At 50.4% G+C, this 27432-nt stretch overlaps 2 protein-coding genes across 2 annotated transcripts in view; one reads left to right on the top strand and one right to left on the bottom strand.

Moving 5' to 3' along the window:
* The first annotated feature begins 6573 nt into the window (after positions 1 to 6573).
* PRKAG3 (protein kinase AMP-activated non-catalytic subunit gamma 3) lies at positions 6574 to 18421 on the top strand. The gene is given in 14 exon segments (XM_047773526.1): positions 6574 to 6710; positions 7014 to 7053; positions 7505 to 7660; positions 8020 to 8423; positions 9317 to 9398; positions 9865 to 9923; positions 10025 to 10070; positions 10287 to 10341; positions 10543 to 10669; positions 10802 to 10967; positions 14359 to 14396; positions 14570 to 14716; positions 15072 to 15173; positions 15175 to 18421. Coding segments are annotated over 14 exon segments (1596 nt in total). The 5' UTR covers positions 6574 to 6602; the 3' UTR covers positions 15241 to 18421.
* Positions 18422 to 23188: 4767 nt separating this feature from the next.
* LOC125123562 (sterol 26-hydroxylase, mitochondrial) overlaps positions 23189 to 27432 on the bottom strand; it is a 42356-nt gene continuing 38112 nt past the window's right edge. The window contains exons 3-9 of the mRNA XM_047773525.1: positions 25978 to 26177; positions 25655 to 25852; positions 25353 to 25525; positions 24262 to 24428; positions 23978 to 24059; positions 23677 to 23889; positions 23189 to 23545 (exon numbers count right to left, since the gene is read on the bottom strand). Coding sequence (XP_047629481.1) covers positions 23426 to 23545; positions 23677 to 23889; positions 23978 to 24059; positions 24262 to 24428; positions 25353 to 25525; positions 25655 to 25852; positions 25978 to 26177 — 1153 coding nt within the window. The 3' untranslated portion in view covers positions 23189 to 23425. The remainder of the gene's footprint in view (positions 23546 to 23676; positions 23890 to 23977; positions 24060 to 24261; positions 24429 to 25352; positions 25526 to 25654; positions 25853 to 25977; positions 26178 to 27432) is intronic.

Genomic DNA, 27432 nt, shown 5'->3' with positions numbered 1-27432 from the left:
TTCCAATGGGAGAGGGTTCCCATTAGCTACAGCAAGAGTCCTAGGATTCACCCCTATTGGACTAATTTGGTCAATACCCCCCCCCACTATAGCTAGGGGGATTTGATGTGTGCTCATTGTCTTAGACGAAATCAGAGGTCTACTCCCTAGAACTGTGGTTAAGCCCCTCTGAAAATCAGGTGCTCTGAGATTAGAAAAATTGTGGCTCCAAGAAGGAAAACTTGGGGGTTTTCCAAAAGAGAGGTGAAATGGATCCTGGGCAGACAAAAGCACCATATGTCTACTTCAGTCTCCAAAAACTCACAGAAAAAGGCTCAGGAATGGGGCCTGTGGGGCAGACTAATGGCAGTAAAAAGGTGCCGGTTCCTTCCAGGTCCTTGGGCCACTGGCATAGTTACTGTTTAGTTTCAGCCTCACACAGACAGGACACGAGCTGGAGTCTAGAAGCCTGGCATGAAGGGTGCTCTCTCAGCCTCTCAATCCCTCTGGCACAGGGGACCTCATTTGTGAGTTGTCAGTAATGGTCTTATCCAGGCGACCTCCTTGACCTCCTCAAGCGTCTTTCCTTCTTCTGGTATAAAAATAACACTTAAACAGGATCCCAACCCCACGTCCTAGACAAACCAGCTATCCATAGATGACAGCCATATTCACCCTAGGGTCAAAGGGCAGTGTCCTTATTATACCCAGTTTTAAGAGTGAGCTGAGAAATAGGGTTTCAAGAAATATGATACCTTGAGTACAAACTAAATTCTAACACCCAAGGAGTATTTATTTCCCATCCAAAGCCAGTAACTTCTGCTGATTGGTGCTGCCCAAGAGGATGGGTGGGGCTGCACTTGCCAGAAGACCAGGTGTGGGAGCTCCTTTTTTACAGCTGGAAAATCACTATGAGTTTACTGTTGAGCAGCGCTGGTGCCTCCCCCAGCTGAGCCCTCCTCCATCCCAGCCTTGATGCTGCTGGGAGATGACTGCTGGAGGATCAGAGCCCCCTGCCCCCACCCTCACCCTTGCGTGCTTTCAGAATCTTGTAGCTGGAGGGCTAGGAGACTAGAAGCAGGTGGCATGGTTATAATTATAGTAACCACTTACTGAGCATATATTACATGCCAGGCCTGTGCTTCATTTACCTTAAGCTTAGTGGCTAAGAGTACGGTGCTGGAGTCCAGAAATACTGGGTTTCAACTCACTAGCTTTGAGATTTTGATCAAGTTCTTAATCCCTTTGTGCCTTGATCGTCTGATCTGTAAAATTTTAATAATAAAAGTATTTACCATATTGCATTGTGAGGAATTACATGGGGATATCACACACGATGTGTTTTGCAGTGTCTGCTGGTCAGCACTCCATAAAGGTGAAGCATCCTTATAGATATTTGTAATTTCTAATCCTACTCAGATTCTGCAATATAAATGCATTAGTTAGAGAGAGGTTTGGCTGCTATAGCAAAGGTTCAATTTGTCAGTGGCTTAAACCAGCTAGAAGTGTATTTCTCTTTATTTATTTTATTTTATTTTTATTTTTGTCTTTTTGCCATTTCTTGGGCCGCTCCCGCAGCATATGGAGGTTCCCAGGCTAGGGGTCCAATCGGAGCTGTAGCCACTAGCCTACGCCAGAGCCACAGCAACGCAGGATCCGAGCCGCATCTGCAACCTACACCACAGCTCACGGCAACGCCGGATCGTTAACCCACTGAGCAAGGGCAGGGACTGAACCCGCAACCTCATGGTTCCTAGTCGGATTCGTTAACCACTGCGCCATGACGGGAACTCCTGTATTTCTCTTTATAACATTCCAGAGATGGAAAGTGGAGGGATTCTATTATTTTCAACCTTCATCTTCCATCACTGGGTTCAAATGGCCGATCCAGCTCCCACCCCCATGTGGTCACTCCAGTCAGGAGGAGGAGGAAAAGCAGCCTCTCCTTCTAAGGGCGCCCTTAAAGGCTGCATATGATATTGCTGCTTAGATCCCATTGGCCAAGCTTAGTCACATGGCCATGCTATCTGCAAAGGATGCTGGGAGATATAATCCTGCCCTCTGTTAAAATTGAGGGGAATTACCGGTGGAGGAAGAAGAAGGGCAGAATAGACATTGCTCTGCCGGAGTCCACCGCCTGGCCACCTATCACAAAGAACACGTTTATCACCCCTCTAAGGGAGGCAAGGCAGAGTTCCACCCAGACGCAGCTGCAGCTCAGAGCCCAGGGTCTCTGAGGGACTGGGTGTGGACGGGGTCCTCAGAGTCTAGAGAGCTATGAACCAAAAGTCAGGTGATCCAGCCCTCCCACTCCCCACAGATGGCCGTGGAGGAGGAACAGGATAAACTTCAGAACAGGAAATAATGGCAAACCCCTGGCAGTCAGTTGATCTTTAACCATGACTCAATCCAGTTGAGCAAGAAGAGCAATGCTGCCTCCCTGGGTGGAGGAAGTTCTTGAGCGGTCATCTGGCCGCCCCTGGTTGTGCTCTCTTTGAGGGAACGTTTCTCCTTTCCTTCGTGGTCTCTGGCATTGCCTCTTGCGAAGTGGTTTCTTCCCCGACACATCGCCTGTGGCTGCATGGGAGAACACATCTGTCCTTGTAGGTCTCACAACTTTCACAGATTTGGGGGTGGGAGAAGCAGTGCTGGGGACAACTAAGGGTGTCGCACCAGTCTTTGCTGGCCAGGTTTGTCATCTCTTTGCCAATATAATACCTTCAAAACCTTCCAAGGCTTCTGATTGGTTTCCTATTTGTGTAACCACCGTCATCGGTCTCCTTCACACACAATGTTTAAGCTTGAATAATCTGGACTTGGTGTTCTTCCTATTCTTTCTCAAATTGCTGGTGGCTACCTTGAGGCCATCTGAAAAAATATGCGTGGCTCTGAAGACAACTTCCTTATTCTGCCCACTGGGCCGGCTTCCACTGACTACAGAACTGGGGTGTGCTTGAGAAAGGTTTGGGACCACAACTACAATCCTTGCTAAGGTTGCCTCCTTCAAGCTGCCTCTTAGAACCCACTGCCTGGGTGCATTTCTCTTGTAGGACTTTGCTAGGAGCAATAATCGGCAGCCAATACAAACCAGTTTCCATGAGTTACAGGCTCTGTTGGCATCTGATTACCTTTCAAGGCATCGTAGATGACAGATATGCCATATGTTTTCCTATAACATATCAGTGGTCACCAACTTACCAACATACAAAAGTTTTCTTTGCTACCTGCAGTCCAGTTTCTAAACCAACACCACTAGGTTTAGGCTTTTAAAGCAGTGGTACTTCCAGATGCCAAATTTTGCATTAGTTAATATACAGATTTAAACACCCAACTTTTATTCTTCACTCGTTCTTTCTTTCTTTTGCTTTTTAGGGCCGCACCTGCGGCACATGAAAATTCCCAGGCTAGGGGTTGAATCAGCTACAGCTGCCAGTCCATGCCACAGCCACAGCAACACAGGATCCTTAACCCACTGAGCGAGGCCAGGGATTGAACCTGCATCCTAATGGATCCTAGTTGGGTTCGTTAACCGCTGAGCCACGAAGGGAACTCTGTAAAGACCCAACTTTAAAATGACTGAAACAAGGAAGTATATTTCTCTCATACCTAGGGTGACTCTGAAAACTTTAACAAGACTTTTCCATCTTGGTCACGAGATAGCTGCTCTAGCTCCTGATATTACATTACGACTCCAGCCATGGGGGCGGTGGGAAGAAGAGGGGAACTCATGCTCTTTCTTTTAAGTCCTGACCTGGAAGTTGCTCACAACACTACCACTCACATGGGCCAGATTTAGTCACAAGGTCATATTTAACTGCAAGGGTTGAAAATTTAGGTCTTTCTTAGAGGCAGTCATTCCAACTAAAGTTTGAATGATGCTGTTTCTAAAGAAAGAAGAGAGAAGTCGATACTGGAAGACAACCGGCTATCTCTGCCACAGAAAGTTTTTGTTCTCATTTTTACATTCAGGGAAACGAGCTCAGAAAAAACAAGCAATGCTTTCCAAGGTCAAATGGCAGAGCATGAATTTTAATCAGGTCCATCTGACCCCAAAGCAGATTTTCCGTCTCATCCAGCCAACATATTTTGGCCATCAAGGTGCACGCTGTTTACTTAGAAATAAAAGATATTTACGTGTGAATAGCTATTTACACAGTGACCAGCCCAGGGTACACACAGAATGTGGCTATAAGGAGATCAGAGCAATAAGGGTAATGCAATTAGGGAAGGCTATTAAAACAATTTTTTTGGCTTTTTTTTTTCTTTTTTTTTTTAAACAGTGGCTCCCTCGGCCTGTAGAATTTCCCAGGCTAGGGGTCGAAATGGAGCTGAAGCTGCAACTTAGGATCTACCTGAGCCATGTCTGAGACCTACACCCCAGCTCACAGCAATGCCAGATCCTTAATCCACTGAGTGAGGCCAGGGATGGAACCCATGTCCTCATGGATACTAGTCAGGTCCTATACCACTGAGCCGCAACGAGAACTCCAAAAATTTTTTTTTTATTATAGGTGATTTACAATGTTTTGTCAATTTCTGCTGTACAGCAAAGCGACGCAGTTACACACATACACACACACACACACATATATATACATTCTTTTTCTCATATTATCTTCCATTATGTTCTATCACAATAGATTGGACACAGTTCCCTGTGCTCTACAGCAGGGAAGACTTTTTAAAAAGAGGAGCCCCTGGAGTTCCTGTCGTGGCGCAGTGATTAACGAATCCGACTAGGAACCATGAGGTTGCGGGTTCGGTCCCTGACCTTGCTCAGTGGGTTGACGATCCGGCGTTGCCGTGAGCTGTGGTGTAGGTTGCAGACGTGGCTCAGATCTTGCGTTGCTGTGGCTCTGGCGTAGGCTAGTGGCTACAGCTCCGATTCGACCCCTAGCCTGGGAACCTCCATATGCTGCGGGAGCGGCCCAAGAAATAGCAAAAAGACAAACATAAATAAATAAATAAATAAAATAAAAAAATAAAAGAGGAGCCCCTGATGCTGGTCTTGTGGGTGGAATGTGTCTGCGGTGGAGGGGAGAATGGGGTATTGCAGGAGAAGGCAGAGGTTGAGCCTGTTCCGTCTCTGGCTTGGCTGTGAAGGTGGTCCCGGGGCAGAAGAAGGCAGGGGGCCTTTGGGATTCAAGGCACAGCGTAGCTCTGGGGATGGTAGGCGTGATCTTTCTCCCTTTTGAGGTGTCCCATTGGCTGTGCTTTTTTTTTTTTTTTCCTTTTTAGGGTGGCACCTGCAGCACCTGGAAGTTCTTAGTCCAGGGCTCGAATCGGAGCTGCAGCTGCAGGCCTACACCATAGCCACAGCAATACCAGATCCAAGCTGCATCTGTGAACTATGCCGCAGCTTGCAGCAACGCTGGATCCTTAACCCACTGGGCAAGGCCAGGGATCGAACCTGCATCTTCGTGGATGCTAGTCAAATTCTTAAAGGGCTGAGCCGCAATGGGAACTTCCCATTAGCGATGCTTTTCATGTTCCATCACCAGGGAACAGACAGGCAGAGGCCACAGGGATGCTGCAGAAGAAGAGCTGCATTTGCCCTCTGTACCACCAAAGACACCCACGGACAGCAAGCCCCTTCCCTCTCTGTTCTCCTCCACCTGCCCCTTAGGCGATATAGGGGCCTTGAGAACTGATGAGAAATATGTTCAATACATTCATCAAGAAACCCAGTAACCCGTTACTGAGTGTCTGTCCAGTCCACGGTGAGACTGGAATGGAAGAGCCTGGAAAGAAGAGAGGGAGGGAGGGACAGAGAGGGGAGCTGGAGCAGCTGGGTCAGCGTTACCGATTTGGGCAGTGACTCAGGCCCCAGGAATGCCAAGGAAGGAGGGGGGTGGGCCGCCACGGAGCCTGCTGGGATTCCGTTGGCACCAGGAGACAGAGGGAGAGCGCACACAGTGGGGTGGGGGGCCTGGGGCTCCTGCACACCTGGATCTACCTCTACAGGTAGAAACAGGTGTCTCTCACACTTTGGACTGGCACAGGCCCCATGCCTTCAAGCCCACTTCATACCTGGAAGGCGATTCTCACAACTCCCCGCCTGCCCCAACCATCCCACTCCACCAGAGAGAGGGACGGTCTCCTGGGACTCAGAGGGGGACATCTGGACACACACTGGCCATCCTCCCGGGACCACCCACGAACTCCGCCTCCCCAGCCTCCCAGCTGGCTGCAACTAGCCCTTTCTAACCCCAGTGCCACCCACGACCGGAGTTTGTACAAGGAAGAAAGTTAAGCTCAACCTGCTTGCTTTCCCTCCTTTGGCGCCTGACAAATGAGAGAGGCCCTCACGGTAGGAACACAGCAGGGGCTCTGAGAGCTCCCCTCCTCCCACCCCAGTTCCAAGCTGCTTCCCCCACAGCAGGATCCTTCTCACCTGTCCTCGGAGACCCAGGAGACAGCCCGGGACCAGGCATCAAGATTCCAGGTGGGCCCCACCCCTCCCCAGCAGGCCCCCAGGCTGCTGGACTGGAGCAGCTGAGAGGGTGGACCCCTTCCACCCTGCTCCCTGCCACCCAATCAGAGAGAACCCAATCCAGGAGGGCAGGGTGCCAGGGGTCGGGCCCAGAATAGTGCTGCCCAGATACAGCGTTGCGCACTCCTCCATGGAGCCTGCCGAGCTGGAGCAGGCACTGCGCAGGGTACCGGGGTCCCAGGGGGGCCAGGAGCTGGAGCAGCTGAGGCCAGAGGGCAGAGGGCGCACCACTGTGGATGTGCGTACGCGTGCGTGCTTGCATAGCCAGGATTTTCTGTGTATATATATATGAGCGTGAGGGGGTCCGCATGTGTATACTCCTTGTGTAAGTGAGTCTATGCGGTTCTGTGTGTGTCTGAGTGTGTGTGTTTGGGTAGGTAGTGTGCGTTAGTGTTTGTGGGCTGGGTGTTTGTGTGTATGTGTATACATGGGTGGGGGGGTGTTTGTGCGCACCCGTGCTTGTGTGGTGGGAAGGGGATCTCCGTGTGGTCCAGGACGTGGGGCGTCTTCCCCACCCCAAAAGTCACTCTTCTCCACACAGACTCCCTCCTGGAGCAGCCTTGGGGGACCTGAGCATCAAGGTAGGTGGGGCTCTTCTCCCACCTCCTTTTCTTCCACGTCTTTAGGACCCCGATCTCCCCCACTCCACTCGCCTAGCTCTTGTCTTCCTCTCCTTTGCCTTTTTTGTTCCTCTTTGCTTCTTCTTCCTCCCTCTCCCTCACCTCCTCCCTCTTTCAAAAGAGTAGAGGGGGCATCTATAGAGTCTGGAGATTTGGACTCTCTCGACTTTCTCACTAGCTGTGTTATTTGTGGCAAATTGCTTCACCTCTCTGAGCTCAGGTCTCTCGTTAGTAAAACAGGACTGATAGCCATGCCCTTCGGATAAGATTGCCGTGAGGGTTGAATGAGAAATTTGTTGGAGGACAAGCCCTTTGGAAGCTTCCCAATATTAAATATTATTATTAATACCATTTTAATGGAATTTATTGTGTTACTCCCCATTAACCAAACAGGTCCCGTTCTCCCTTGCAGAGATGAGCTTCCTAGAGCAAGGAGAGAGCCGTTCATGGCCATCCCGAGCTGTGACCACCAGCTCAGAAAGAAGCCATGGGGACCAGGGGACCAAGGCCTCTAGATGGACAAGGCAGGAGGATGTAGAGGAAGGGGGGCCTCCGGGGCCGAGGGAAGGTGAGTTCAAGGCTAGTTCTGGGGAGCTGGGACTGGGGGCAGTGGGCAGTCCCCAAACCTGGGGCCCGTCTCTGGTCTGGTCCCTCCATAACACAGGCACATAACATCATGCAGCCATTCTCCCCACAAGGGGGAGGACAACTGCATTGCTGGTCCAGGGGTCCAGGGATCCAGGGTGGCCAACTCAGGACAGAACCACTCTCTTCTCTGTGACTCTCTGAGACTCAGTTCTCTCACTGCAAAATGGGGCCACAGCATTCAGGCTTCCCAAGGTTGCGATGAGGATGAATGGAGACAGCAGATGAGAAAGTTCTCTGGAAGAGGGAGTTACTGTCCTCTCCCCCACCCTCCCCGAACAGGTCCCCAGTCCAGGCCAGTTGCTGAGTCCACCGGGCAGGAGGCCACATTCCCCAAGGCCACACCCTTGGCCCAAGCCGCTCCCTTGGCCGAGCTGGACAACCCCCCAACAGAGAGGGACATCCTCCCCTCTGACTGTGCAGCCTCAGCCTCCAACTCCAACACAGACCATCTGGATCTGGGCATAGAGTTCTCAGCCTCAGCGGCGTTGGGGGATGAGCTTGGGCTGGTGGAAGAGAGGCCAGCCCCGTGCCCATCCCCAGAGGTGCTGTTACCCAGGCTGGGCTGGGATGATGAGCTGCAGAAGCCGGGGGCCCAGGTCTACATGCACTTCATGCAGGAGCACACCTGCTACGATGCCATGGCGACCAGCTCCAAACTGGTCATCTTCGACACCATGCTGGAGGTGAGGCCACGCCTCAGCCCCCCCCCCATCCTCACCCCCCCCCCAGGATGCCTTGCCAGCTCTGCCCCCCTCCAAGCCCCTTCCCCAACTCCTTCCGGCATGAATGGAGACCGGGGGAGGGCTTCTGCTCTCTGCACACACCCCTTAATTGTCATCCCAGCTCTGCAACTCAGTATCCGGAGATAGGAATGCCTGCTTTAGCCTGCAAATTTCAGAGGATTCCTGGGACAAGCCAGGAAATATATGAAAGTCTTTGCAAGGTGGCTTAGGACAAAGAGCAAGGGACTCTTGGTAAGAGAAAAATAGGATGAGCTCTGCTCCCCACTCTTCCCTTAGGTTAAACTATGAAACATTTGGTTCCGTGCTTCTCACTGTGTGCACTATTTGATTCTAGCGGAATATGAACAAATACATTTCATGTAGTAGCTTTGTATGTTATAATATTAGATATTTTACAATATTAGAAAATTACAGTCAGCAGGTGTAGATAGTCTTGTTTAGGGTGAGGCCCAAATAAGTCAATGTAAAATTTATTTAGGGAAAAATATTTTGTAAATATTATATACATAATTTCACCTCTAGCACTTAACAAAATCGATACTATGTGTGTCTGTACACTTATGACTTTGGAGTAGAAACACTGAGTTGGTTTCCCACACCCTGGAGTGCTTGGGGAGGGGTCACCTCAGCACCTCTGGCCACCAGCAGCCTTAGATCTGGAGCAAATGTGCAGACAAGGGTGTCGTGGAGGGCATGCCAGGATGTGGGAGAGGCAGACAGCAGGCTCATGTAGAGGCGGGCCCGGGAGGCGCCCGGTGGAAGAACCCTGGCTGGCAGGGGACCTCTGAGGCGCAGGGAACGATTCACCCTCAACTGTTCTCTCCGGCGCTCAGATCAAGAAGGCCTTCTTTGCCCTGGTGGCCAACGGCGTCCGAGCGGCACCTCTGTGGGACAGCAAGAAGCAGTGTTTCGTGGGTGAGGAGGGGCTGGGGAGGCAGAGGTGGTGGGGAAGGGAATAGGGGAACCTTGTGGGGTGATTCTAGGGCGAAGCTCTGACACACCACAGGCTTGAACCAAGCAGGGGCCTGGCCTGGGGGGGTGGGGGGAGCATCTGACCCCGGTCTCCCGGTGGCCAGCTGGGAGATCTCAACTGTAGGAGAGCTGTGACCAGCTGACCCCTCCAGCTCTACTACCCCAAGGTCCCTGTCGCAGGTGCTAAGTAAGAAGAGGACAGGCGGAGGAAGGAAGTCAGAGAATAGAAGAAGCAGGGCAGGAAGGAGAGAAATGACAGGGGAAGCATAAGAGGGACAACCCCATTTCTCAGGCACGGGAGGGGCTGCCTTCCTGTCCTCTTTTGGCCACCCTCAGTAAGAGGATGTGGGCAGGGTGAGGGGAGGGGCCCGGGCTGACCCCCATCGCTCCCCCCTCGCCCCCCCCACAGGGATGCTGACCATCACAGACTTCATCTTGGTGCTGCACCGCTATTACAGGTCCCCCCTGGTGAGGAGTGGGCTGGGGGTCCTGGGACACCCATCTGGGCTGGGGTGGAAGGAGTTCAGGGGACCCTCGCCTGACTTTGGGAGTTCCGTTGCTGTCTTTAGGTCCAGATCTACGAGATTGAAGAACATAAGATTGAGACCTGGAGGGGTGAGCAGGCGAGGGGACGGGCGAAGGGACTGAGGGTGTGTGGGTGAGGATGGGGCCAAGGACCTCAGGGAGAGCATGCGCAGTGGAGGTTTCCTGGAGGAAGTGGGAGGAGGGTGATCGGGAGCCCAGGGGATTTAAGGGAGGGAGACAGTCTGGGGGTGGCCATGTGAGACGGGGTGGTCGGTCCCTTTGTCCTGATTCTGGCTTTTCCTGCAGAGATCTACCTTCAAGGCTGCTTCAAGCCTCTGGTCTCCATCTCTCCCAATGACAGGTGAGCTTCCCCAGCCACCCACTCACTCCTCCTTGCCCCGCACAGACCCCTTCTCCAGCTCATCGGTTCTAAGCTCATGGGCTCATCGTCCGTGGACTGCAGATGCGGCAGCTTTGACACCCTGTCCTCTTCTCCAGGGGGCGTGGGATGAAGGGGCTCTCTTCCCAGGCTGCCCCAGGCTCACTGCTCCCACCTCCACAGCCTGTTCGAAGCTGTCTACGCCCTCATCAAGAACCGGATCCACCGCCTGCCGGTCCTGGACCCTGTCTCCGGGGCTGTGCTCCACATCCTCACACATAAGCGGCTTCTCAAGTTCCTGCACATCTTTGTGAGCCTGGGCATAGCCTCAGGGACAACCTGAGTGGCTGAGAAGTCTTCAGCCCTAGGGATGGGGGAGGGAATAGCTGGGAGCCCCCTGAGGGCTACTCCCCCCTGGCCTCACCTGTCCCAACCCAACCAGGGCACCCTGCTGCCCCGGCCCTCCTTCCTCTACCGCACCATCCAAGATTTGGGCATCGGCACATTCCGAGACTTGGCCGTGGTGCTGGAAACGGCGCCCGTCCTGACTGCACTGGACATCTTTGTGGACCGGCGTGTGTCTGCGCTGCCTGTGGTCAACGAAACTGGTACCTATGCCCAGGATGGGGGCTCTGGCTGTGATGGGACTGCGGGGGGGCAGGGGTCTAGGTGGCATCAACTTGGGGTCCAGCATGGAGTCAGGGCTAGCAGTCTCTGCCTTCTTTGAGCTTTGGACCAGTTCCTTAGCCTCTCTGAGCCAGACCTCAAGTTCTTCCTCTGAAAAAGACTTAAAGGAACCATGGCTGCACACTGTTTCAAGGTTAAATTCACCATAAAGAAGCCAGATATCGAGAAGTATTTTAATTTATGTTTGATTATGAAACATTTCCAATGTCTGAACTTGGCAGAAAAAACTATAATGAACCCCATGTATCCACCTGGATTAACCACTGTTAACATGATGCCATGACCAGTTCTTTTTTTTTTTCTTGGCCAAAGTAATTTAAAGTAAATTATATTATAGAATCATGTCATTTCACCCCGGAACACTTCATCTGCCTCTCTTAAAATAAGTATACTTCCTATATCACCTAACAATTATGAATAATTTATTAATGTTATCTAATATCCAATCCTAATTCTCATTTCCCCATTTTCCCCAAGAATATCTTTTTTTTTTTTTCCCACTGTACAGCAAGGGGGTCAGGTTATACTTACATGTATACATTACAATTACATTTTCCCCCCACCCTTTCTTCTGCTGCAACATGAGTATCTAGACAAAGTTCTCAATGCTATTCAGCAGGATCTCCTTGTAAATCTATTCTAAGTTGTGTCTGATAAGCCCAAGCTCCCGATCCCTCCCACTCCCTCCCCCTCCCCCTCCCATCAGGCAGCCACAAGTCTCTTCTCCAAGCCCATGATTTTCTTTTCTGAGGAGATGTTCATTTGTGCTGGATATTAGATTCCAGTTATAAGTGATATCATATGGTATTTGTCTTTGTCTTTCTGGCTCATTTCACTCAGGATGAGATTCTCTAGTTCCATCCATGTTGCTGCAAATGGCATGATGTCATTCTTTTTTATGGCTGAGTAGTATTCCATTGTGTATATATACCACCTCTTCCGAATCCAATCCTCTGTCGATGGACATTTGGGTTGTTTCCATGTCCTGGCTATTGTGAATAGTGCTGCAATGAACATGCGGGTGCACGTGTCTCTTTTAAGTAGAGTTTTGTCCGGATAGATGCCCAAGAGTGGGATTGCGGGGTCATATGGAAGTTCTATGTATAGATTTCTAAGGTATCTCCAAACTGTTCTCCATAGTGGCTGTACCAGTTGACATTCCCACCAACAGTGTAGGAGGGTTCCCTTTTCTCCACAGCCCCTCCAGCACTTGTTATTTGTGGATTTATTAATGATGGCCATTCTGACTGGTGTGAGGTGGTATCTCCTGGTAGTTTTGATTTGCATTTCTCTTATAATCAGCGATGTTGAGCATTTTTTCATGTGTTTGTTGGCCATCTGTATATCTTCTTTGGAGAAATGTCTATTCAGGTCTTTTGCCCATTTTTCCATTGATTGATTGGTTTTTTTGCTGTTGGGTTGTATAAGTTGTTTATATATTCTAGAGATTAAGCCCTTGTCGGTTGCATCATTTGAAACTATTTTCTCCCATTCTGTAAGTTGTCTTTTTGTTTTCTTTTGGGTTTCCTTTGCTGTGCAAAAGCTTTTCAGTTTGATGAGGTCCCATGGGTTTATTTTTGCTCTCATTTCGATTGCTTTGGGAGACTGACCTGAGAAAATATTCATGATGTTGATGTCAGAGAGTGTTTTGCCTATGTTTTCTTCTAGGAGTTTGATGGTGTCCTGTCGTATATTTAAGTCTTTCAGCCATTTGGAGTTTATTTTTGTGCATGGTGTGAGGGTGTGTTCTAGTTTCATTGCTTTGCATGCAGCTGTCCAGGTTTCCCAGCAATGCTTGCTGAATAGACTTTCTTTTTCCCATTTGATGTTCTTGCCTCCCTTGTCAAAGATTAATTGACCATAGGTGTCAGGGTTTATTTCCGGGTTCTCTATTCTGTTCCATTGGTCTGTCTGTCTGTTTTGATACCAGTACCACACTGTTTTGATGACTGTGGCTTTGTAGTATTTCTTGAAGTCTGGGAGAGTTATGCCTCCTGCTTGGTTTTTGTTTCTCAGGATTGCTTTGGTGATTCTGGGTCTTTTGTGGTTCCATATAAATGTTTGGATTGTTTGTTCTAGTTCTGTGAAAAATGTCATGGGTAATTTGATAGGGATTGCATTGAATCTGTAGATTGCTTTGGGTAGTATGGCCATTTTTACAATATTGATTTTCCCAATCCAGGAACATGGAATATCTTTCCATTTCTTTACATCTTCTTTGATTTCTTTGATTAAAGTTTTATAGTTCTCGGCATATAGGTCCTTTACCTCCTTGGTCAGGTGTATTCCGAGGTATTTGATTTTGTGAGGTGCAATTTTAAAAGGTATTATATTTTTGTATTCCTTTTCTACTATTTCATTGCTGGTATACAGAAATGCAACTGACTTCTGAATGTTAATCTTCTATCCTGCTACTTTGCTGAATTTATGAATCAGTTCAAGTAGTTTTGGGGTTGAGTGCTTAGGGTTTTCTATGTATAGTATCATGTCATCTGCGTACAGTGACAGTTTGATCTCTTCTCTTCCTATATGGATGCCTTTTATTTCTTTTGTTTGTCTAATTGCTGTGGCTAGGACTTCCAAAACTATGTTGAAGAGCAGTGGTGAGAGTGGGCATCCCTGTCTTGTTCCAGATTTGAGTGAGAAGACTTTCAGTTTTTCCCCATTGAGTATTATATTTGCTGTGGGTTTATCATAAATGGCTTTGATTATATTCAGGGATGTTCCCTCTCTTTTTTTTTTTTTTAACAGTTGATTTGTTGAGACCAAGATCCAATCAAGGTCCATGTTTCGCATTTGCTTCTTTTTTCCCTTAAGCCTCTTTTAATCTAGAACAGTTCCCTCCTGGCTGTATTTTTGTGACACCGGTGATGAGAAGCTGGGTCAGTTGTCCTGTAGAATGTCACACTTTGAGAGATTTGCCTGTTAGCTTTCCACAGGTAGCCCTTTTTTTTTTTTTTCTCTATTCCTGCGTTTCCTGTGACCGGGAAATTAGCTCTAAAGGCTGGATCAGATTCAGGCTAGACGTTTGAACCTAGAATATTTCAGAGGTGATGCCATGTACTCCTGTCTCGTCATATTAGGAGGCATGACGGCAGGTGTGTCTCTCTGTGTGATGCTATTTGATCTGTGGGCTCAGGTGCTGGCCGTCTGATGCCTCACTATAAAGCCGGTAGCCTGAGGGGTGGGGAGACTGCAGAGGAGTTCATTCCCAAAACCCACCCCAGGCCCTCACTCAGCATCCTGGTTCTGACCCGAACCTCTCCCCTGTCTTTCTCGCACCTTCCTCCCTGCCCCTCCCAACCCCCACAGGACAGGTGGTGGGCCTCTACTCCCGCTTTGATGTGATCGTAAGTATCTATGGGGAACGGAGGGGACCTGGGGGACCACAGGGAGGCTGTGGTGTGAAGATGGATGGAGGTTGGTATCTGTGGACCAGGGAGGCCTTTACAGTGTATATAGAGATTATTTGTGGGACTGGAGCCTGGCCGAGGGCTAAGAATGGTCCCCCCTCCCTGCCCAGCACCTGGCTGCCCAACAAACATACAACCACCTGGACATGAGTGTGGGAGAAGCCCTGAGGCAGCGGACACTGTGTCTGGAGGGCGTCCTTTCCTGCCAGCCCCATGAGACCTTGGGGGAAGTCATCGACCGGATTGTCCGGGAACAGGTACCCCAGCCCCTTCATGCCTGCTCCCAACATGTAGGGCCCCATCCTCCTCGTGAGCAGCTCCAGCTAGCCCATCCACCGGGCACCTGTCCTGTCCCCCCACCCCCCATCTCATGGCCAAGCTCACGGTGTCCATATTGGCCAGTGACTGGTCCTGTCATCGGGGCCCTCAGGCCAAGGGCCATAGCCAGCTGATCACCCAGGGTGGTCACAGCCGCCCCTAAGCAGTTTCTAGGAGACCCTCTCTTGCACCCCCAGTTAGGTTAAGTTGTTGCCCCTGATTCTCAGTGCCAACCTCATTGGCTGCCATAGCCGCATGGCACTGCCCCCTCACTGAGCCTCTGTGGGCCCACAGGTGCACCGCCTGGTGCTCGTGGATGAGACCCAGCACCTTCTGGGCGTGGTGTCCCTCTCTGACATCCTTCAGGCTCTGGTGCTCAGCCCTGCTGGAATTGATGCCCTCGGGGCCTGAGAACCTTGGAACCTTCGCTCTCAGGCCACCTGGCACACCTGGAAGCCAGTGAAGGGAGCCGGGGACTCAGCTCTCACCTCCCCTCAGCCCCACTTGCTGGTCTGGCTCTTGTTCAGGTAGGCTCCGCCCGGGGCCCCTGGCCTCAGCATCAGCCCCTCAGTCTCCCTGGGCACCCAGATCTCAGACTGGGGCACCCTGGAGATGGGAGTGGCCCAGCTTATAGCTGAGCAGCCTTGTGAAACCTACCAGCATCAAGACTCACTGTGGGACCACTGCTTTGTCCCATTCTCAGCTGAAATGATGGAGGGCCTCATAAGAGGGGTGGACAGGGCCTGGAGTAGAGGCCAGATCAGTGACGTGCCTTCAGGACCTCCGGGGAGTTAGAGCTGCCCTCTCTCAGTTCAGTTCCCACCTGCTGAGAATGTCCCTGGAAGAAAGCCAGTTAATAAACCTTGGTTGGATGGAATTTCCACACTCGGTAAGAACTCAGGCTGGAAAGAGGAAACCTCTTTCTAAACACCCATCTCAGTCAACTGGACATGAAATCAGACTCTTTCCTTGTAGCCCGGTTGCTAGATTTGCAGACGGTGGGGGTGCAAATTCCACCTGCTTGGCAGAGGTTCTCCTATTGGAAAGGCAATCGTCCCTCTCCATTTAGTCTTCCACTCTCTTTCCCTCACAGGCTTCTCCAGGCCTCCCCCATAGCCCTTGCCCTGTCTGTGCTCCCAGGAGGCCTCAAGAGTGCCCGGTCCACTGTGGGATGATGAAATTAAGGAGAACGGCTGCATCAAGCCTGGGGTTTTCTGAACCAGAGGCACTAGGATTACCCCGGGGCTGACTGCACCATGCCCACCCATGGCTCTCCCCTCACCTGGCTCTCCCGGGGGTGAGGGTGGGGGGTGGGGAGCCCTTCAGCCACCAGTTCGGTCTGGGGCTCTGGACTGCTCAGCTCCTGGACTACCTGGCACTTGTCCCAGTGGTGTTCCCCCCCGGAAACTACCCCCGCGATTGCTCACAACTTTGCCACTGCCCTTGTGCTCTCCCAGCAGTGCCTTTCAGGGCTGCCTGTTGGCGTGAGGGGTCCCCCCTCCATTCTCACCCTTAGCTCTTACCAGTGAGCAGGGCTGTCGGTCCCCTGTGAGGGCCCTGCATTTGGATGACGGAGGATGAACCATTGAGAAAGCCAAAAGAATAACCCATGAACTTAGACTTCATAAGTTTCACTCTGAAAAGGCTCCGGTCATCCTGAATGTGTGGTTCTTTCTGAATTCAAAGACACAGAGGAAAATTTGAAATGGACAGACCTTGCAAGTGACGCTTCTTTTGCGTGTGAAAAGAAATTTCCTTTTCATCTTTTATTTATAACAAAACTATGAAGGAAACCTTCATCAGTTACTTATATCCAACTCCGTCCACACACTCTCATCTGCAAGAAACGTTAACTGAATTTTTCTAACACTGGATGTAATTTCCAGCACGAGCTCCATTTCACCAGGCGGTAGAAATTAATCTCCGTCACTCCGGGGTTCCTCTTCCACGTTTTCTTGGGGTTAATTTTGGTGGTGGCGGCGGGGGGGGCTTTAAGTGGTATACGACTTTGGCCTTCAGCCATCATCATCCCTCCATGCCAGCACCTGCTGAAACATCCGCATGCCTATGTGGTTGGTCACTGGCGGGGCAGAGGTGGGGCATGGCCCCCGCAAGGTACTCCCTCCCTCCCTACCATGAAGCCTCCTCGGGTCTGCCTGCTCCTGGGGCATGAGGACATTTTAGGTCCTGTCCCTGCACCCCTCCGGGCCTCTGGCAGCTCTGCAGGGCCATCCCAAGCCCATCCGTTGAGTCAGACAGCAAGGGGTCCCTTCCCCTCTGCGCTCAGCTGTTTCCCCAGCCTCTACCCAGGAAGCAGGGGGCCCAGGGTTCTTCCATCTTTGACACTTCCAAACCTCCCTGGGATGTTTGTCATGCTCCCCACTCCCTTCAGACACAGCGCCCTTGTCAGGGCCCTTTTCTCAACCCCTGTCCCCCATTGTCCATATAGAGTCTCTTTGCTTCCCCAGGGCCCACTGTGGACTCTTTACACAGCGGGGAAAGAGGAGGCCTTTTTCTCTAACCCATCTTACAGGCTTCCAAATTCACCGTATGTGTCTTGAGTTCTTGTGAGCCAGGCTTCTGACGTTCCAAAGCCAAGACTGAGTTTCTGCTGTGTCACCCCTGTGGTAATGGACACTGCAGGTCTGCTGTCCGGGGGGAGAGGGAAGGTTAACATTTCTAAAATATGATCCTACCCCATTTACCTCACAGAGCGACAGAGTGAGGACATCTGTGTTTGATGAGTCAGGCTGTAAATGAAGATATTTTCTCATGGACACTCAGCTTCTGTGTCTGGTTTTGCCATAACCAATGGGTCAGTGCTGGTTCTGCTCTGGCCCTACCTGGGAAGGTTCTGGATCTTGGGCTCAAGTGGGAGGATGGGACAGGGGGTGCCCTCAGTGTCAGTGGGGAGTGACAGTGTCTATGGGGAGCCTGGGGTAGGCGGTCTCCATCGGCTCCAGGTAGAGTGTGGCAGGATCAGTTTTTTGAGGCGGCGTGGCAGGTGGTTCTGCATGAGCAAAACTTCAGCCGTCACAGCCCAGGCTGTGGGTGGAAAGGACAGCCCGGGAAAGCACTCTTTCCCCCTCCTGCTCCCCTTGAAAAAGGATTCAGGATTTGCCCCCCTCAGGCCCTTCCGTGAGCCCCACCCCCAGTCTCAAACCCCCTGCTCTGCCCACAGCCCAGCCCTCTCATCATGGCCACTGGAAGAGAGGTGAAGGGTTGCCATGGAAACTGCAACCACTCCCACTCAAGCTCAGAAAAGAAGTGTGAAACCCGCCCTGCCATCCCCTCTGCTCGATTGTGCCAACCTGGGCTCATCAAGTTCTCCAGGCATCATGCCCTCATTGCTTCCCCTGGGCTCCAAAGCTGTCAGGCTAGACTCCCACAGCCTCCTTAGCATCACAGAGGTTCTCAACCCTGGCTGTGCAACAGGATCACCTGGGAAGTTTACTATAATGCAAATCCCAATGCCTTCTTTCTAGAAATTCTAGTTTCCCGACTTGGGGGTGAGACCTGGGCAACTGTATTTATTTTCTGTGGAAACTAGAGATTTATGATTAATAACACCTGGTGAGCATGACAGGGTACTGAGAAAAAAGAATGCCTCCTTCTCATGATTAGTAAAGTCATTTGTCATGGTATTGGGTCTATTATTTATTATGACTATGATTTACAAGAAGCATGGGGTAAGAGTAGTGGCACAATATAAAAGATATAGGATTTGTTAGTATTTTCACTACTCTTCTTCCAAACATCCTTAAACGCATAAGAATTCTGTACAGGGTCATGTATGGTCTGTTCCATGAAGACAATTGTCCAAGTTTTTATTTGACGTGTATACTAAAAGTGGAATCATAAATAATGACCTGAAAATAAATTAATATTACCAAGTCAAAATACCTTTAGAGCTAAGACTTTTGTAGAACATGAGCACGTGGACAGACAGAAAACACTGGATACCCTACTTTTATTCCCAGGAGTACTATGTAGTTGTTTAAGAAAACGCACTGTTTTCTCAAAGTCTTACCCAAAAACATGGATCCTAATTTGGCCAAGAAATTCAAATGAGCGGGAGTAGGAGTAATGAGATGTGCACATTCTTTTCAGTCAAAGATATCTCCTCTGTGCTGAATTAATGTGTACTCTTCTGCAATTATCCTAAATCCTATTCTTCTTTTCTTGTAGAATCAGGTCAAGGTGGGTCATCAGGAAGCCTCACCATGACATCCATGCACTGTCACTTGTGGGAGCAGCCCAGAGTCCCTGAGCCACCAGACTCTGGAAATGTGCCCCATCCCTGGCTGCTGATGGGCTTTGTGTCAATCCTCAAACCAGGGATGACACTTTCATTCTCCAGAGATGGTCAGGCCTAGAAGGTTGCAAGGGAAAGAATCTATACTGTTACATCACATCCACCCTGTAGCTATGTATGTGTATGTTGTTTTGGCTTATTTTATTTTAAACTTTTCTTTTTTCTAATGGCCTCACCTGCACCATATGGAAGTTACCAGGCTAGGATTCGATTTGGAGATGCAACTGTCAGCCTATGTCACGACCACAGCAACACTGGATCTGAGCCACATCTGCAACCTATGCCACAGCTTTTGGCAGTGCCTGGCTTTTTAAATTTTATTTATTTATTCATTTTAGGGCCATACCTGTAGCATATGGAAGTTCCCAGGCTAGGGGTCAGATCGGAGCTACAGCTGCTGGCCTACACCACAGTCACAGCAATGCAGGATCCGAGCCGCGTCTGTGACCTACACCAGAGCTCACAGCACAGCCAGAATCTTAACCCACTGAGCAAGGCCAGGGATTGAACCCGCATCCTCATGGATACTAGTCAGACTCATTTCCGCTCTGTCACAATGGGAACCCCTATTTTTATTTTTATTTATTTTATTTTTTTATTTTTGGTCTTTTTGCTATTTCTTGGGCCGCGGCCGCGGCATGTGGAGGTTCCCAGGCTAGGGGTCGAATCGGAGCTGTAGCCACCGGCCTACGCCAGAGCCACAGCAACACGGGACCCGAGCCGCGTCTGCCACCTACACCACAGCTCACGGCAACGCCGGATCGTTAACCCACTGAGCAAGGGCAGGGACCGAACCCGCAACCTCATGGTTCCTAGTCGGATTCGTTAACCACTGCGCCACGAAGGGAACTCCTATTTTTATTTTTTTAATTGATGTACAGTTGATTTACACTATTGCAATCCTATAGCTATGATATGTATTTGAATGACTCATTACCAAAGAAAGTAATTTTTCCATTTATATTAAATAAGTCTTGTCTAGGCAATGTGATGGAATGTAAACTGTTAGAGGCCATTTTCAACTCCCAAGATAAGAAGAGAACTTCATGTACACTTATGGCATATTTTATTTTTCTGTAGGTGTATTATATTTCAATAAAGATTAAAAGAACTCCAGTATAAACAGAAAAATGCTTTGACCAGGCTGTGTTTTGTTTTTCTCTGTTTTGAGCAGGAATCTTTGATCCTCTTCTTTCCATAGCTGTGTCTGTGGGCTTTCCAGCAGCACACACTCTGAGCAAGGTTTCATAGTTGCATTAATAGCTCTTCGGCTCTGCCCAGCTGATAACTTTTAGAACACAACTTGTCACTTGTCACTTGTCACTTTTGGGGGGAGCCTCTGGAGTTGTGCCTCCACGCCACCAACATGGAAGGGCATATAGCCTGCTCCTCGATGAACACTCACAAGGTCATCGTTACTTTACCAACCCCCTGGGCTCTCGTTTCAGTTCTGCATTTCTGATTTCTGACTTATAATTAGAGACTGGATTTGAGGCCCTGGAGATACACAGCAGGGCAGTGCTGCCTCATAATTTCCTGTAGTGCTTCTAGAAATATGGCTTCCATTGGCAACTATTTCCATAATAATCTTGCCAAACTGATCTCCACAGATTTTTAAAAATGGAGAGAGAACACACATGCCATGAAATTCACTCTTTCAATGTGTACAATTCAGTAGTATTTAGTATATTCACCAAGTTGTACAACCATCAAGACTCTCTAATTCCAGAACATACGCAGCACCCCAAGGAAACTCCGGATCCATGAAAGACCACTCCCGGTTCTCCTGGCAACCACCAATCTATTTTCTTTCTCTATGAATTGGCCTATTCTGGACATTTCCTGTCAATGGAATCATACAACATGTGGACTTTTGTGTCTGGTTTCCTTCATGAGCATAATGTTTTCAAGGCTCATTATGATGTAGCATGACTTAGTACTTCATTCCTTTTTATGGCTGAATAACATTCTCTCCTATGGATACACAAGATCTTCACAGATTTTGATGTGAGATGAGCCTATACATCAATTAACTAAGCTGCAGATCATGAATGTTGACCGTTGTGAATAGCTGCTGCAAATCCCAGTCCCAAGCCATATCACACAGGTGAGGTCCCCCAACTCAAGCACCAGCACCGAGGGATTCACGTGGCTTGGGCAACTGATTCTTGGTGGTCTGAAGGAGCAGTACACTGTGAAAGGCAAAAGCCTGCTCTGGTTGACTTTGTGAGAGAGATCTTGGCACCCTCTGTGCCCAGCCCCCATCCTCTGCATTTATAAAGAACTCTTACACCTGAACCCCTGCACAGGTGGGTTCAAGAGTCATGGCCTTATAATCAGGCATCCCACCCAATTCTCTCTAGGCTTTTCGTCTCAATATGGAAACTCTGTATCCTCCCTCTCCTCTTCTCTTCCTCCTAGTCCAGTCTCTTCTCATTCAACAATTACATGAATTACATCCTAAGGGCTAGACACCAAGTTACACACTGGGATTGTGCCCTCCATGGGGAGATGGTCAGCCCACAACAAGGTGAGCAGGCTGAGTGCTCAGTTCTCTAGGGTTGGACGGCGAGAGCATAGGAGGACATGCTCATGCTCACCCAGAGAGGTCAGGGAAGGCCTTGCCGAGGCAGTGACATTTGAGCTGAGTCCTGAGGAAGAGCAAGTTCTCTGAAAGGACATGCCAGTTGGTGAAGAGGGCGTTCCAAGGAGAAAGGACATTAAGTACAAAGTATTGAGGCCAGAAAGAGCATAATGTGCTCAGGGAAATACACAGGAATTCAAGCTCAGCCATGGAAAGGGTGGAAGGGTTGGAGGAGTGTGGAGGGCAGGGTGCCCGAACACCAGTCTTCTAAGCCAAAGTGAGGACTTTGGACCTGGCCTCAGGGCTGGGGGAGCCACTGATGGATTTTAATCCAGGCAGTGACATGATTTTTTAATAGGCTCAAACTCAAATCCCCACAGACATAAGAAATTCCGCTTTAGGGAGTTCTCGTCGTGGTGCATCGGAAACGAATCTGACTAGGAACCATGAGGTTGCAGGTTCGATCCCTGACATTGCTCAGTGGGTTAAGGATCTGGCATTGCCATGAGTTGTGGTGTAGGTTGCGGACACGACTTGGATCTGGCGTTGCTGTGGCTCTGGTGTAGGCTGGCAGCTGTAGCTCTGACTAGACCCCTAGCCTGGGAACCTCCATATGCCGTGGGTGCAGCCTTAAAAAGACAAAAGACCAAAAAAAAAAAAATTCTACTTTAGTTTTCTATGACTCAGCAGGAATTTGTGGCTGGGGCTGGGCCTCCTTAACCCTTGGATATGTTGATTTTCAGGCTTGTGTTAAGGTACACTGGAACCCACTTTCCTTTGAGTTGGCTTCCTGAAGAGGCTGGAAAGCTAAAAATTACAATTCCCAGACTCTCTTGCAGCTAGAGTTCCAGGAAGGACTTAGGCACCACCTCTCAGTTGTAAGCAAGAGATTTGGAAGGTGGTCTGAGACAGAGATTACGCCTCTGCTGGTCTTGCTCTTCCTGTTGTCAGGAGGAGAGGGTATCTTTTTTTAATTTTATTTTTTCTTTAGCCAGCACAAACCTGGGAAACATGGAGTAGCTTTAGGGTCAATAGCTCTAGTGGGAACTTCCCAGCTCTCATCCTCTTGAGTGTGACCAACGTGAAGCTTCCCAGCCTCCTGGTGGTGTCCCTAGGGTCATTCCTGTAGGCCTGGCCTAAAGCTCTTTCAACCTGCATCCTCGTGGATTCTAGTTGGGTTCATTAACCCCTGAGCCATGAAGGGAACTCCAAGCTCTTTCGATTTTTGTAGCACCTCATTGCCTGCATCTAGGGCCTTTCTGTTCAAAAAAAGGTGCCCCTTTTGGTGGCTGGGAAGTCGCTCTGCAGCGTCTGCTTGGGCAGGGCCTCAGCCAATGCCAGGTGAAGGTAAGGCCTCTCTGAGGTCTGGGAAAGCATTTGGCGTTCTCAGTTTCCAGGGAGGAAGGCAGCTCTGCCTCCCACCACTATTTGTAAGTAGAGAGAAGGTGTTCCCCAAATACAGAAAGAGGCTCAGATGCTGGGTCATCAAAAAGAATAACGAAGGTCTCCAGATATCAGTAAAAACCCTTTTATTGCATATAGTCCCCAAGGTTAGCAATGTGACATGGAGGCGGCCTTTTATCTGAGAGGGAGATGCTCAAAATAGTAAAAGCAGCAAAAGCTCAGGGTTCTACAGGGAGGCACGGAGCATCTCCAACCTCTGTCACCTGGCAGCTCCTTTTTCTCCCGCCTTGTGTGCCAGGGAGCAAGGGAGGAGAGGAGGCTGCCCCAGGAGGGCAGAGGTCCAGCTCATCCCTGTCTCTGCAGGAAACGCAGGCCCACCTTCTTATTGGGAACCAGAACGATGCGAGCCACACTCGTCACTTCCCCCGTCTCAGGGGCCAGAGTCACCTCATACTGCTGGATCAACTGGGGGGGAAAAGGCACGTGGACGATTAGAGTCGTGACTCCATCCAGTGCCCTACTCTGTGTGCTCCCGCCCTGTGCCTCCTCCTCCTTTAGCCCCCCACTCCCACAGCCCTTCTGCCTCTCCCTCTCACCCTTGTCAGCAGCAGCTGCATCTCCAGCTCTGCAATCCTGCGGCCCAGGCAACCCCGGACCCCGTAGCCAAAGGGCACGGAGCCAAATGGGTGCTGGCCCTTGAGAGCATCCGTCTGGTTCTTCCTCAGCCAGCGCTGGGGCTGGAAGCGGTCAGGCTCAGGGAAGATGCTGGGGTCCCGGGACACCACATAATGGCACAAGACAAACTGTGTCTGCAGAGGAAGAAAGGGCAGCACATCAGCGTAAGGGCTGTGGGGCGGGGGTGGCAGCAGGGAACCCTGGCTCTCCAGCCCCACTCACGTTCTTGGGAAAGAGGAAGCCACCAACTTCGATTTCCTTGTCCACGATGACCCTGGAGTTCACAGGCACCACAGGGTAGAGGCTGCGGGGAAATGAAAGTGCAGGTCTGCCTCTGGATCCAAGGAGGGCTGGAGGGCCACTCCTTCGGCCACATTCCTCTGGTCCCCCAGACCCCTCTTCCCATCTCATCGCTGACCCTGGCCACAGCCCAGCAGCCCCCACTTCCCACTCCTGTCTCTGAGTCCTCCACACATAGACCCTTGCACCTGGGGATGGTATCCTACCGCAGGGTCTCCTTAAGCACAGCTTTGAGCAGAGGCATGTGGGCCAAGTCCTTGTACTGCGGCACCCGCCCAGCGGGCACCATGCCCACCACCTCCTCATGCAAGGCCGCCTGGATCTCTGGGTTCTTTGAAAGATGGTACAGGGCCCATGTCAGCGTGTTGGATGTCTGGGAGGCAGAGTGAGAGAGGAAGTGAGGAGGGATTTCTAGGAAAAAGGTCAGCTGGGTGGTGGCAGGGTTTGTGTGCGAATGAGTGCGTGCAAAATGTGGGAGAAAAATTAATCTTGGAAATGGCAGGATTGGGCTTAGGGATCACAGGGCCCTCCCTCCATGTTCAACCTGCCTTCAGAGTGGACTAAGGACCAACGCCATGGGGAATCACACCCTAACAGCAGAGGAGACTTCAACAGAGAAACCCGATGTGACAAAAAGACAGGAAAGAGGTCCTGCTAAGAAGGTGCTATGGGAGTTCCCGTCATGGCGCAGCGGAAACAAATCCAACTAGGAACCGTGAGGTTGGGGGTTTGATCCCTGGCCTTGCTCAGTGGGTTAAGGATCCGGCGTTGCCGTGAGCTGAGGTTTAGGTTGCAGATGCGGCTCGGATCTCGGATCCCGCATTGTTGTGGCTCTGGTGTAGACCGGTGGCTATAGCTCCAATTGGACCCCTAGCCTGGGAACCTCCAGATGCTGTGAGTGCAGCCCTAAAAAGCAAAAACAAACAAACAAACAAAAACAAAAACAAAAACAAAAAAGAAGGTGCTATGGACAAGCTTTTCAACTCTCAGCTTAGATTATAGTGATAGGGAGCAGATTAGATGTGAGATGGAACTTGCCACCTGTCTGAGAGAGGCTCCAGAGTGGGGTGGGGCAGGATCCCTCTTACAAAAGGACGACTCCCTGCCCACCTCCGCCAGGCTCAATGACCCGCTCCCCACCCCACCCCCATTTTCCTTCCAGCTCTACATCCAGGTTACAGAAAGAAAAGGGGGTACCTGGAGGAACGAAGGCCAGGCTCAGGTGGGGGATAGTGGGGAATTGGTTCAGGATGGGACCTGGGAGGCCCTGGTCTCCTCGCCCTCCCCCCTCATGCACCGTGTCTACTCCAGCCATGAGCAGCTCTGGCAAGCTGCCCTCAGCCTCACGAGGACTGAGCTGTCCACTGGTCATCAGGAAGTGCAGGTAACCAGATATCCGGGGCTCCTCTGGGCCCCCCGCCTGCAGTTGGGCCTCTATCTCCTCCAGTTTCTGATCAATCAGCTTCTTCCCTACAGGGACGATGGAGGATGAAGTCAAAAGTCATGGTTTCCCAGGACCAGGTGAGGAAGTCCCGGGTGGGACAGTTACTGCACAGACCCTGGGATCCACACCCCAACTTCCTTCCCCAGACTCCTCACCAAAAGAGAAGATGGTATTCCAGCCATCCAGGTATCGCCTCCAGTAGGGCAGCAGGGGACGCGTCCACTTGGGGAGGAAGGTGGCGTAGAGTGAGTTCTGGAACATGAACCCAACAGATCTGACGAAGGCTTTGGTGTCCTGGGGGATGGAGCGCTCCAGGCAGCCAATGCGTTTCTCAAACAGGATGTAGCAAATAGCTGGCAGGGTACAGGGGCCGTCACAGGAGACAGGGCCACGGGATGGTGTCCAGGGGGCTTTGAGGGGGAGAGCACAACATACCTCTGACCCACGCCCACCCCAGCCCCTCCCCTCACAAGGGTACCTTCCAAGGCGAAGAAGTAGAATTGGTGAGCTATGTCGGGCACGTGGTCCCCCGAGGTGCTTTCTGCCCGAAGCTGCTTCAGTCGCACCATGAAGTCATCGATCACCTCATTCAGAGCATCGGTGTAGAGCGCAGCGTCAGCTGGCTTCAGCATCCGCTGGTTCAGAGCCTGGCGCAGCCGGTACCATGACTCTCCTTCCCTGGAGAGAATGGAGGGGCAGCACCAATGTCAGTATCTGATGGGGGTGGTTGGATTAGATGGCATCTTCCCACCCTGAGACCCCTACAGAGTCCAGAAAAATCTCAGACTCCTAGATCTAGAGTTATGGAACCAAACTTTCAAATGACAGAGTCTTCAAATCCCCAAACTTCAGAATCTCACTACAGCGTAAAGAAAGTGGTTAAGGTGGGCATCTGGAACCAGTCTGCCCAGGGTCAAATCACAGGTGGGACGATGACTGGCTAAATGACCTTAACTCCTCTGTGCCTCAGTTCCCCCTACTGTAAAATGGGAATAAGAGTGCCTTTCTTAGTAGGACAATGAACATGCTTAGATCGGTGCCTGGCAGATGGCGAATGCTGAATGAATGTTGGCTCTGATTATCTCCAGAATCTTTTGTTTGTGAAATGAGCTATGGGGCTACGGTGGTTCCAGTCCCTCTGTGTGGAGGATGAGGAATAAAGGAGGAGCAAATTAAGGTTCTTGCGGTGCTCAGATTCTGGACCACTGTGCTCTGCTTGGCTCAGTGGACCAAGGGAACAGAGACAGCACCAGGCTGATGCCCTGGGCCCTCTTGCCATAGCCATCTGGGAGGTGGTTGGGTGCCCATCCTGTTTAAGCAAGGATGCTCACATGAGTGGGAATATGCTTCCCATAGTGGGGCTTAATGTCAGGGATGCCCCTACCCTCAGCTATCCCCCCAAACCTGTTACCTTCCCTAAGCAAGCTGGGCATCAGTCAATTTTTTTTTTTTTTTCCATTTCTAGGGCTGCTCCCGCGGCATGTGGAGGTTCCCAGGCTAGGGGTCGAATCGGAGTTGTAGCTGCAGGCCTACGCCAGAGCCACAGCAATGTGTGATCCAGGCCATGTCTGCAACCCACACCACAGCTCATGGCAACGCTGGATCCTTAACCCACTGAGCAAGGCCAGGGATCGAACCCGCAACCTCATGGTTCCTAGTCAGATTCGTTAACCACTGCACAACGACAGGAACTCATCAGTCAAATTTTTTTTTAAAGCTAGTTGCAGAGTAATAAGTATAATAAGTATGGTGCAATTTTAAGAAGAGAGGAAACCCCACATATCCACATGTACATTTTCATGTTTCAACATAAAGTAGGAAGAATACACATTGAACTATTAAGATCGCTCAGGGGTAGGAAAACAATATTTTATTACTGGAATTTTTACAGTAAGTATTACTTTTGAATTTTAAAAAAAGGTATTTTAAAAAG

This window comes from Phacochoerus africanus, chromosome 3 (assembly GCF_016906955.1).
Source record: "Phacochoerus africanus isolate WHEZ1 chromosome 3, ROS_Pafr_v1, whole genome shotgun sequence".
NCBI lineage: Eukaryota > Metazoa > Chordata > Mammalia > Artiodactyla > Suidae > Phacochoerus > Phacochoerus africanus.
The sequence above is the reverse complement of the archived record's forward strand: the minus strand, read 5'-3'. Positions and strand labels throughout refer to the sequence as shown.